The following is a 12,705-nucleotide window of genomic DNA, read 5'->3' on the forward strand; positions in this document are numbered from 1 at the left end:
TAGGAAAATACAGCTGTAACTTTATTTCCCCCTTTCTCTAAACAAAATATTTCCCAATGTTTGGGAATATTATTTTAATTTGTAACTTTTTCCATGTGTGCTAAACATTTTTAATTTCCATCCTTTTAGACTTTTGTAATATCCCTTTGACCAAGAAAAGCCAGTTCCTTGAATTTACATGATCGACATTATCCTATAGGATTATCAGTGGGTTTGATCATTTGTGATGTTTTATAGTAGGATTTCATATTTCTTAAAGGGTTAGTTCACCCAAAAATGAAAATAATGTCATTTATTACCCACCCTCAAATCCGATGACTCAGTGAGGCCTCTATTGAGAGCAAAGCCATTCAAACAATCAAGGTCCATAAAGGTACTAAAAACATATTACAGTTCATGTGAGTTCAGTGGTTCTATTTTAATGTTATAAAGCGACGAGAATACGTTTTGTGTGCCAAAAAAAACTAAATAATGGCTTTATTCAACAATATCTATATGGGCCGATTTCAAAACACTGCTTCATGAAGCTTCTGAGCTTTATGAATCTTTTGTGTCGAATTAATGATTCGGATCTCCTATCAATCGGCTAAACTGCTGAAATCACGTGACTTTGGCGCTCCGATTCACTGATTCGATTCGTAAAGCTCTGAAGCAGTGTTTTGAAATCGGCCCATATAGATATTGTTGAATAAAGTCTTTTTTTTTTTGGCGCACAAAAAGTATTCTCTTCGCTTTATAACATTAAGATAGAACCACTGAACTCACATGAACTGTAATATGTTTTTTGTACCTTTATGGACCTTGAGAGTTTGAATGGCTTTGCTCTCAATAGAGGCCTCATTGAGTCATCAGATTTCATCAACAATATCTTAATTTGTGTTCCGAAGATGAACGAAGGTCTTACAGGTGTAGAACAACATGAGGGTGAGTAATAAATTACATTATTTTCATTTTTGGGTGAACTAACTCTTTAATCTAAAACATTGCATCTAGAGAAAAACAGTGTTAGTGGTAAAGATGAGGAAAAGCCCATTTAAAACTTTATATTTTAATTGTTCAAGAAACAAGTGCTTGAAAATTCCAGGATATGAATCAGGGCCACTGTGTTATTAGATAAATGATAGTCATCCACTGATCACTAGACAATGAATGCCTTAAAGGGATAGTTCACCAAAAATAAAAATTCTCTCATCATTTACTCACCTTCAAGCTGTTTCAAGTTCCAAGAATTTCTTTCTTCTGCTGAACACAAAAAAAGTAGTATGCTTTTCCATGCTTTTCCAAGTCAATGGGGCCCATCAACTGTTTGGTGGCAAAATATCTTCTTTTGTGTTCAGCAGAAGAAACAAATTCATACAGGTTTGGAACAACTTGAGGGGGAGTAGACTAAATGATAGCGTTTTCATTTTTGGTTGAACTATCCCTTTGTGCCGTTTTCCCTCTCGTTCAATAATGCTGATTTTTTTATTTGTCCTTGTCCTTTTGCTTTATAAATGCTTTTCATTTAATTTAATTTTATTTATTCCTTTTTTTTTTTTTTTTTTGCATTTCTTCATGAGTAGTGCGCTTCATACGCAAGGATATGGCTATCAAATGTAGTAATAAATTCAACAAACTTGTGTGAAGATGTTTCTACATTTAGCTAAAGGTTGGTGTATTTATCGCGCTGGCCACTAGATGCCAGTACTAACCAGTTAGAGATCTTCACTTCCTAGCTCGGGAGGTAGCTGTGATAATGTGAGTTTAGCTTTGCTAAACAGGCTTATATTCCAGACAATCTGAGCTCAGTTGTTACCAATGTGCATTTTAAATATTGACTTAATTAAATACTTAGCACTTGTTTCTTAATTCATCCTAAATCATTAAGCAGTGCGATTTTTTTTTTGCCTGTTAAATGTGTAATTCGGTTAAAAGTGTTTTTATTGGAAAGAAAAAGACAATGTTGTGCTTTGTTACTTTATTTTCTCACATTCAGAAAAAAAAAACCCAGAAAAAGTACACACTTTTAAATATAGGTAATAACTCTCTTACGTAGAAAAATAAATGGATGAAAGAAAAGTGCTAAACGAAAAATCTTTGATTAAGTTTCAGTAAGTCACATTAAAGTAAAATGACAGAAAATATCTGACAGAAAGTTCTCTTTCAATGTGTAACCAAATGCATTTTAAGCATGCATGCTAACAAAAATGTCTAACATATTTGTGGATTTTGGACAAGGCCTGCATAGATCTACATTACAATTAACTTATTTTATTTATATAGCCTACAAGACAAAAAAAAAAAAAAAAAAAAAAAAAAAAAATTAACTGAAGTAAATTTAGAGGGAAAAAAAGTAGGCAATAACATTTTTTGGATGAACATTGATAAGTGCATAAACCAATCATCTCTAGACAAAAATATAAAAATAAGGCTATCACACCATGCAGGCTGACTTGTGGGGTAAACAGACACGTCTCATTAATATATTTAACCATGGAAAACCTTCGGCCAGGTTGAGTTCCTCTGTGACCAGCGAGGCTTGCGATGACACGGCTTCTCAAGGGAATCTCACGAATGATAGAGGGGCTCAGCTGAGCGCACCAGTTCACGATCACCTTCCATTACACACATGTAATACCATCCCACCGTTTGTCTGGATAGGGTCGGAACAAGTTAGAACAATAGGCAGCCAGGCAAAAGTAGACTTTGTTCTTTATAAATCATGTATGCTGTATATCTCTCCTCCTCCAACCTCACATTGAGGTGACTTTTCAGATCCATTCCACATATCACGATGTGGCTTTTATAAGGGTGTGAATGAGCTTTGGAAATATAGATGTCCCTAAGGCAGCGGAAAACATCTTAAGGATGGCCGTTTTGGTAAGCCTGCTCAGTCCTCTGACTTTAGAACACTTCTCCACAGAAAAGACTACATAGAGTCTCACGAACAGAGGTCTCGAGCAAACCTACATCAGTCTGCAAATAACAGCTCTTGACAGTTCAAATCTGACAGTTAAATACTCTTTTTATAGGCAAATTTAATTGCCATTCATTTGACACTTTGATTTTAAAGACCGCAGGGGATTTGGTAGCAACCAAGAGGGTCAGCAGCCAGCCGGCACATCTGCGATGAAGTCAAACTCGTTCTGACCCAGCCATAGCTCTGGAAGCTCATTGGCACGGTCCAAACCCAGCTCCACCACTAGCGACATCAGAACTTCCTCATCGACCGGATCAGAATCAATGATCCCAGGTGTCTGTGCCGCCCCAGGAGTGGCAATCTGTCCCGTGCCCAGCATGGTGGCTCCGTACCCTCGGCCGGGTCCGGTTGTAGCTGCAGAGGACAGATTTTGATAGTGACTGTTGAGTTTCTGGAGCTGCATGGAGGCTATGAGGTGCTGGCCCGACTGCAGGCAGAAAGGTTGGGGCTTTCCCAACACGGGGGAGCTAGGATGGAGAGAAGCAGAAGCAAACTGAGGGCTCGTCTTGCCTGAACCAGAGTAGTGCAGGAGGGAGAGAGAGTCGCGGTCCTTCATAGTGGCACTAGAACACAGCAGGCTCTTTAGATGGACACACCTGAAGGAAAAGATGACAACAACATGAACATTTCTTAAAAACATCTTCTTTTGTGTTCCAAAGTAGAAAGACCATTATACAGGTTTGGGACGACTGCTGGAAAACACTACACGACTTTTAAAATGTGAGCAGATTTTAACATATTCCAGAATAAACCTGGACATCATACAATATATACACCAAAGTTTCCCAAACAGAGGTTCATGAGGGAACTGCAAGGGGTTCGTGAATTGATGAAAAGCTAATAGCAGCAAACAAAAGCAGCCTTAAATGATGATGAATTTTGGGTGAACTATGCCTTCAACTGAGATCACAAGGCAAGAGTTTATCAATGGCTCAGAAGGGCAGCAAGTCATATGACTTTCCAAGACCATTTGTAGAGATGAGCCATTCATAATCCGCTCAGACGTGGGGTTAATTATGGAGTACGTGACGGCGTCCTGTGACTCTATATCCTCATGTGTCTCACATGTGCTCTTACACACGGAGGACAAGTAATGAGGCACTTAATCATATGTGCTGCTCCACTCTCCTCAATCCCCACTTAAAGCCATTCTTTTGAGGGAAGGCATAATTGCTGAAAGCTGGCATGCAGCTGCAATGGACCTCCAGCAACGAGCAACACACAGGCTCATCTCAGCGCCCCTCCCAGACATTGACAGCTGTGGGGCATTCATCTCCACATCTTTGTGTTTAGCTCATTGTATTCATTATTCATGGCCTGGAAGCAGTCACATACAACACGATGAAGCCTACAACTTAATTAGACCAAGACAAATGTAAAACCGAACATTGCGGTTATCTGATATAAGCCTAGCTTCAATATTTGACTATAGGATTGTTTAACACATCCTGTGAGAAAGCCTCATAAAAAGAGTTGATCTAGCTGCATAACATTAGGCTACTTTAAAAGTTGTCCAAAAAAAAAAAAAAAAAAAAAAAAAAAAAAAAAAATATATATATATATATATATATATATATATATATATATATATATATATATATATATATATATACACATTACTTATATTGATATTGTAAGTAATGGTTATATTTACAACCATACAATATCAATATAACAATAAAAAAATATAACCATACAATATCAATCTGTCTGGTGAACGACTATCAATAGCCAATGAGATTAGTGGTGTCAGTTAAACTGTCAATTATGACACAAACAAGATTATAACATTAGTTGATCACATTCACCTAACTGATCTAAACAAGCTGGATTACAACCAGTTACTGGCTTAGACCGAGAATTTGTTGCGTAACAAATATCCATATTTAGTATTCATTTATGGATGTGGAAAATTTAGATAATATTATAAACAAAAATGATAAAAGCTAAATTTATCAACATATTTCAGAATATTTATTAGGCTAACTCGTGTCCGTTCATCATTTAAACAGTAAAAATGGAATGTAATTTAAAAGTTGTTTAAAATCAGGCTATTGGAATGTGTGCAACTTGCAGAATGAAAATATAGAAATAAAGTTTAAATAAATAATTTCTTAATTTTCTGTATTTATTTAATAACTTACCTTTATATGAGTAAATGTCAACTTGCGTTCGAGTTGCTAATCCAGTACGACGAACAACTTTTTATATATAGCCTATATATTTAAAAAAAAAAAAAAAAAAAAGTCTATATGCGTAAACTTAATACTGCATGAAAATAAAGCTGTTGAAAAAAGGTACTGCTGTATTTGGCAAGAACAGATCCGAAGTCGACGCTGGACGTGAAGTTAGAGAAATGTTTCCAGTCCTGCTGCAGGAGAGAACCCTCAATGAACTGTTACTGAATCAAAGGCATTAGCCTAAATACACACACTCGACGCTCTCAAGAGGGATCCGAGTCCGCGCACAAACATGGAATGGAGCAACTGGACTGAGAAAAGACGACGAAGGGTCAAGTATGAGCCAATAATTTACAAGTTACAGCATTTGAATGATTAATTTAAACGAAATTAATATTTGATTTACTCACCCTCATGTTGTTCCAAAACCAGATTTTTCTTCAATCTACTGGCACGAAAAAGTAAACAAAAGTCCGTGACTGCACATGTTGTTGAAGCTTTGCTATTAAGAATAGGCCTGTTTATTTGTATTAACATAGTTATTTATTTTTTATTTTTTTGAATGTCAAAATATGCTTTAGAGGCTTCATGGAAACACGATAATGTGTTTCATATGGCATCGAAGTCTGGAGTAGCCATCGTTTACAGTACAAATTAATATGGGCTCCGTGTGCCAGAGTGGAATATTTTCCGTGTTTTCTATCCAGCCTGTTAAAGTGCGCGGACGGGGCAGATGCTCACTCGCTATTCACACACCTCAATCACTGTTGCCATAATAGCTCACTTAATTATCACAGACACACCACAGGCAGTAATAAAACAACATCGGTAAGACAATTAACCCCGAGTTGTACAGGTATTTTAAACAAAATATGGATATCAGACCATAAATTGTTTGTTTTCCCTTCAAAGTAAAGTACTTTATGATAATTTCCCCTAGCAAAATACTGCTGGAAAATGTAAGTTAGGCCTATAAGTGGACGTAAGTGTTATAAGTGCTATCTTGTCACATTTGTCATTCTTCACAGAATCAGAAATTAAATTGAACAGCGTAAAAACCTGTTCCGACCGAAACCAATGCACATGAGCTGCTCGTCTCGGTATTGACGAGAGATGAGAAGCAGCCAAACGGCTTTCTTCTTTTCCGTTTTAACGGGTTTAAAGACCGCATCTGTCGTCATTCATGAAGACACTTCACATGTAGATTAGGAGGGAAGTGACGGGTAAAGGAGCAGGGATTTGCTCTGCTCCTGTGGGAAACGTTATGCAAATGAAGACAAACGATTTTGACATGCCCTTTGTTTGTCACAACTCAAGAACTAATGTCATAAAGGCCATTTTGTAAAGAGTAGTGGGTCACGCACTCATCGAGTAGGCCTACTTCATTTTGGTCCAGTGCTGACACAAAATCTGTATAAATCTGTTTGTGATTAATAGAGTGAAAAGAAGATCAGACTGAGTGAAAGGTTGAACACGTCGACAGATGAACACTTTGCATAAAATTCGTTGGGATGTCAAACATACAACTAGATGAGCAGGTGTCAGTACGAACATCAAACAGTCCAGGCACCATCAACAACCTAAAGTAAACTTATTTTAGGCAGTTATGGCTCAATGACAAATAACACATTTTTCAAGGCTACACATAGTTTTTCAGATATTAATATTTTAAAACAATACTGGTAAATTTATAAGGAATAATTAAAAGATTTTTTTTTTAAATCAACTTTTTAAGACTTAAATTGAAAGCATTCATAGAAAGTATACTCCAGTCATTTTGTGTATGCATTGCATTTTTAATGCATCTGCATAACCTAAAAATGAAATGAAATAAAATAAAATTAGTATGTCATTGACCAAAAAATACAGAACAAAACACAGCTGCATATTTTAAACTATTAAAAATAATATAACAGGATATTAGGGTGTCACGTTTCGCTGCAAACAAAAGAAATGTGTTCAATCCTTTGTTTGTTTAGTCTTTCAATAGCAACCTGCTTCAGAAAACGCAGAGGAAAATGAAAAGCAGGATCAGGAAGCATTGAGTAGACTGTTTGGTTCTACACACATTAGGGTTTTTATAGGGTAAGCCGTTGAAAATCAGTTCAGTCTCTCCAGTTAATTCTGCAAGTTTACGGCACTCTTTTGGTAGCATGGATCCGTTTATTGGACTAAAATGCAATAAGCCCCATCTCTCAAAGCTAATAAAGGACTTAATGAATCACACTTGGTGTGCCATTCAGAGAAACCTCTGCAACCAAGAAATCCATAAAGATCATACCGAAAAGAATAGGACTTCCACATGTGGCAGCCCCCACTGAAACACAAGGACAACACTTGCTGGAAGAAAAAGATGGAAAAAATAAATAAAAATAAAACGCACACAATTACTTTTTTTGTATTTTAATATATAACTGAAAAGCATTTATAAAAACAAGTTGACAGACAGCTTGAAACATTTTCAATTTTTGACTCAAACACAAGAAAATAAACATTGTGGAAAAAAGCATGCCATAGGCAACATAAAACAGTTAATGAATGAAGCCAACATGACTTGGAAATTGGTAAGTATGCCCATTAAATTTCACTTATCCAATCCATAACTGGACAAGATGTTGCAGTTAAGTTCAGAATGGTTTCATTAAGTGGGATGTAGCCAGACCTGCCATGTCCATTCCGTCTGAACCATGGTTAGACATGGTTTTGGGATGCATCTTTGACAAGACACAATCATCCGGAAAAAAATTAGCTTTTTATTATTTCTCATTTACAAATGATCCCACATAGTTTAAAAACAAAGGGGAGGACATTTAAAAAAAAAAAAAAAACACCCTTTATACATTTGCCCCAGATCCAACATTGACTCAAACCGTTCAAATGCAGCAACACTGGCCCATCTCTGCATTTAAAAAAATGTTCCCTGGAAACATTCAAGTAATGTTTTCCAAGCTCCCTTCTGGCGATGGCTCCGACATACTGTCTTCATTAGAGGAGCAGGGCCTGATTTGGAAACATGAGCTGGGAGCCCACTCCTAAACTACATTCTTCAGATTCCCTGTAAACAAGCAGGGGAGGAGATAGAGAGGGATAAAGACAAATAAAAATAGGTCAAAATGAATTTCAGAAAACATATTGAGAACTATTAATACAGTGATGGAGACGTGGTGTAATGAGGGAGGTTGAAAAATCAGTGTCAAACCTAAATATCTACACAAACCTGGGGTGTCCACCTGAACATCTATACAAGAACCTAAATGGCACAATGAAGCAGAGAGTCTGCCAATCAGGAAAAAACAGGATTTCCTATGACGTCTCTTACGGAAGCACAAGTTATTCAAATATTTCCAAATTTAAATCAATTTACATGGATTTACAAACCGCAATTTGCATTGGAATTGTGCCTTCCATTCACACAAACACTATACAGTTGAGCTGAAACAGGATGTCCCTTTTGTTCTCACCAGCTGGTGTTTGGATAACATTATGGCTGGCTAATGAATTTGAATTTAAGGCACTGAAGGAAATCCTGGTTATAAAAAAGAAATCAATATGAATCCATACTTTACAAGGCAAGCTTTATAATCAAAACAAAAATGTAGTTTAATCTCAGAAGTTTTAATAAAATCACATCCTTTAAATCTGATCTGCATTAACTGCTGAAGCAGAGAACCATTCAAGGAAATGAAGTCATGACTCATTCAAAACTGCATAAAAAAAAGTTAATTTTAAGACATTTAATCGAAAGCCATACATTTACAGAGACTTTTAACACCATTTCTAAGCACAACATGTTCCTTTGACTTTGATGGTTGTGGTTCCGAGGCCCTTGGAACTAATTATCTTCTGTTGTGATTTGAAATGAGCAAGCTTTTCCTATCCTAAAACTCAAGCGGTTTCGCATTAAGGAAACGGTAAATGTTTATGAATCCATGTACATTCAGTATTTAGCAGCTGTCCGATGACTGCCCGTCTACATCGTTCTGGCCTACATATTCATGTTTTTTCAAATATTGATTGTTTTCAGGGATGGAATCAACAAAAATTTCCAGTTTGTTTGTAGTCGGCTACAATGTGCACAAACAGTACGTTCTCTATTAACACCCACTGTTTAAAATTATATGGCCTTCAAGCAGAGATGGATAAACTCTGCAGTATTTGCTGATCAGAACCACTGAAAACAACCATGTATGGTGCTTACCCATTTTTGCTGCTTTTTCTCTCAGCGTTTTATAACGCAAGGCTGAGTGTCGTAAATGTTACCCAGATGTGCTTGGAAACTCCGGTAATGTGTAACAACTGCAAGCCTCTCTATTTATTACCTGCATTAATCAATCACAGTTCTTCACAGAGAAATGGTTGCAGACATTATCAGAACGGCGCATGTTTGGGAAGGTCAGAAACAGAGACTTCAGGTACCTCTCATCAAACAGGTTAGCAGCAATCGCTTGCTTCCCCTCATCCGCACGATTTCCTTTCCCTCATAAACGTAATGCTTACGTTACATAAATAAGACCATAAACAACCAGCGAGCACTACTGAAAATCCTAATTAAACAGTTTAATTAATGTGAGCAACTCATTTGAGGAACATGGTGGTGTGCGAGCAAGTTGAAAAACGATAGGGGAGTCTTTAGAAAACCCTGCACTGTGTAATTTAGTGCCTAATAAAATCTCATCACAAACAATTACTTCCTCCTAATATAAACCCAACCGTTTGACTTCAGTTAACCAATGTGCTCCACTGACCTGACTATCTAATTACCAAAAAATAACTGGCATGCAAACAATGCCAACCTACTCCGATCCACTGGGCAAGTAGAACACCACATTTACCTGATACAGTGAATTTCAATATATTTTAAAATGTAACTTATTCCTGTGATGGCAAAGCTGAATTTTCAGCATCATTACTCCAGTCTTCAGTGTCACATGATCCTTCAGAAATCATTCTAATATGCTGATTTACTGCTCAAGAAACACTATTATCATTCAAAATGGTTGTGCTGCTTAAAATTTATGGAAACAGATTCAATAGAAACTTCCAAAAGAACAGCATTTAGATAGATTGTAGATTGTCATCTTTCACTTTTGATTATTTTAATTCATCCTTGCTGAATTAAACTGTTCATTTCTTTAAAAAAAAAAAAAAAAAAAAAAAAATCTTACTGGCTCCAAACTTTTGAACACTTGCAGTGTAGATTCTTGTCTTTGTACTCATTCAATTGCAGGAATCTACTCTGGATACCTTACATAAGATTTGCCTCGTGCAAGTAACATGACAGACAGATAATTGCTCCAACAAAATGCATTTTAAACTAAAAACACCCAAAAACAATTATATCTGAGACATGAGGTTTTGCATAGCATTTCACATACCACACATAAATCCTGTTTCAACATGGCAGAACAGATGCCACTGAAAAGTCAAATATGCCTATATAAACACACTGGTTAATCTAAAGAAGCCATACACAATATAAGTAGACAAGTTCGTCAGTTCCCATAAAACTAAGGATGTGTTGTGTTGCGTGCAGCACAGGACACTTAACATAGCTCCAATAAGGTCATCTCGAAAGCTGACCTCAGTACAATATTTCGCTCTCGAATGACCCTCTGTAAACAGAAGATCTTAAAATCAAAACTGATCTGGAATCTGTGCTCATGTGTGACAGCTTGGCATACAGCGGTCTTAAGAGATGGGTGGAAACCCTAAAATGGAAGTTTAGCAGTCTGTGCCTTAAGCCCTTTTTAATTAGTCCCTGGAGCTGCGGGACAAAACAAACACGTAGCACATGCTACACATACCGCATGGGCGCAGAAAATAAGCATGTTTGTCCCATACCGTTTAAGAAATAGACAGAACACCCATATTGCAAATATAAATAAATAATGCTTATGTAAAATCAGTATAAGTGATGCTTGGCATACACAGAAAATCTTCCCCCTGTGCCATAGCTCTTGAAGTCCACATTAAATCATAATGGAAGTTTTTTGGCTTTTAGTATGCAAATGTTAGCCTTACTGTTATCTATTAGCTAGTGTGCTCCAAACCAATGACAAAATTTGCATTTAGAAGATATAAGCATTAAAATCATACAGTCTCTCAATTCCGCCAATATGGGTCAATATGGATCATATGCGCGAGTCAGTGCAGACCAGAAAATGTATCAGACCTGTTTGAAGTCTGCACAAAATGCTATATTTTAAAGCGATATCGAGGAGATTAGAAGGAAACTGCGGGTATGTGAGCTGCGATATAAACAAAACACTATTGGCTATTTTAAAAAGGGGAGGAGCTGTTCAATATGTCTCGCCCCGTCTTCCTGTTTCAGTGGAAATTATGTCAACACATTGAATAATGCTGCATGTTCCAAGGCACTTCAGTGGGCCTTTAAATCTCTTTCACACTTAATTATTAGTGACATTTCAAATTAAAATTTGATCGCAAAAAAAGGAACACTTTCTATTGTCAATAGTGTAGTGATGCATAAACTGCTGCTCAAACAGAAGTCATTTTCAAAACAAGCAGCTTTCTGTTGGTCAACATGGCAAATTTGAGAGACCAACTTTTACAAGTAAAATCTGAGTGGGGAACTTTTTCGGCCTCATGCGAAACTCCCATTGCGCACATTCCTATTTAAATGACTGCATATTGCCCATGAGCAATGGTAAGTGTAAAAAAATGGAGCTTTTAAAGTGCATGTAACACACTAAAGGGCCAGGTATACTTCATTGTCTATGTTCTCCTCTGCATCATACACAGTGGAGCACGCAAGTCTTAAAAGGATGATCACACAGCATGCAGATTTGCTCTTAAAAAACAAGATGCACAATATTGTAGTTATAGTACAGAAGGCTATAGTACTGTATATCTCTAAATGGTCATTTACCAGTAAAGAGTGTATTTGTGAAAGGAGACAAATGTGTAAAGCAACAAATGGTATTCTAACCAAGTGTGATTCGAAATAAGCTGAACTGAAGGTGTCAGAAATGAGGCTGTCAGTTATCAGACAGTACTGCTTCCACATACGGTGAGATGGTGACATTTGGGGGACCTTCAGGTCAGCAGCAAAGATCTGACGCCTTTTTTCAAGAAGAGTAAGTGGAGAAGACGTTAACCAGAGCAGGGGCTGGAGCGATAAGATCTAAATGGCGAGAGAAATGTTTAATCATAGTTGAAACACCCCTAAGTAGACTGAAGCTAAGGTGGAGCAGATGTGACTAAGAGTACTGACACATGCTGTCTGTTTCTGCAGCTTGTTGATGAGCATTAAAACCCATGGGTTGAACACAAGTCAAGGGTGATTAAACAGGTCAACTTCATCCCATAAGGAGTGAGGTGATAAGAACACAAACCGTCACTCATGTCTCTCTCATAAACACAAGAGGGGCATTTATTGCTTTAAAGGGATAGTTCATCCAAAAATGAACATTCTGTCATCGTTTACCCACAAACACAAAAGAAGATTGTCTATACTATGAAAATCAGTGGGCCCAATTTTGTTTTGGGCTTTCACTGTATGACCAAAAACATTCTTCAAAATATCTTCTTTTGTCTTTTAGGTGA

At 36.9% G+C, this 12,705-nt stretch overlaps 2 protein-coding genes across 3 annotated transcripts in view; both read right to left on the minus strand.

The window, feature by feature from the left end:
* Window positions 1-1,943: 1,943 nt before the first annotated feature.
* cited1 (Cbp/p300-interacting transactivator, with Glu/Asp-rich carboxy-terminal domain, 1) lies at window positions 1,944-5,454 on the minus strand. The gene is made up of 2 exons (XM_048185037.1): window positions 5,104-5,454; window positions 1,944-3,555 (listed from the first exon to the last, which is right to left on the minus strand). Exon 2 carries the CDS (start codon window positions 3,513-3,515, stop codon window positions 3,084-3,086), a length of 432 nt encoding a protein of 143 aa, XP_048040994.1. The 5' UTR covers window positions 3,516-3,555; window positions 5,104-5,454; the 3' UTR covers window positions 1,944-3,083.
* Window positions 5,455-7,526: 2,072 nt separating this feature from the next.
* Window positions 7,527-12,705, minus strand: part of hdac8 (histone deacetylase 8) — a 30,503-nt gene continuing 25,324 nt past the window's right edge. For both annotated transcript variants that reach the window (XM_048185043.1, XM_048185044.1), the window contains exon 11: window positions 7,527-8,194. In XM_048185043.1, coding sequence (XP_048041000.1) covers window positions 8,172-8,194 — 23 coding nt within the window. In that variant the 3' untranslated portion in view covers window positions 7,527-8,171. The remainder of the gene's footprint in view (window positions 8,195-12,705) is intronic.

The sequence above is a fragment of the Megalobrama amblycephala genome, linkage group LG3, assembly GCF_018812025.1.
Source record: "Megalobrama amblycephala isolate DHTTF-2021 linkage group LG3, ASM1881202v1, whole genome shotgun sequence".
NCBI classification, from domain to species: Eukaryota; Metazoa; Chordata; class Actinopteri; order Cypriniformes; family Xenocyprididae; genus Megalobrama; species Megalobrama amblycephala.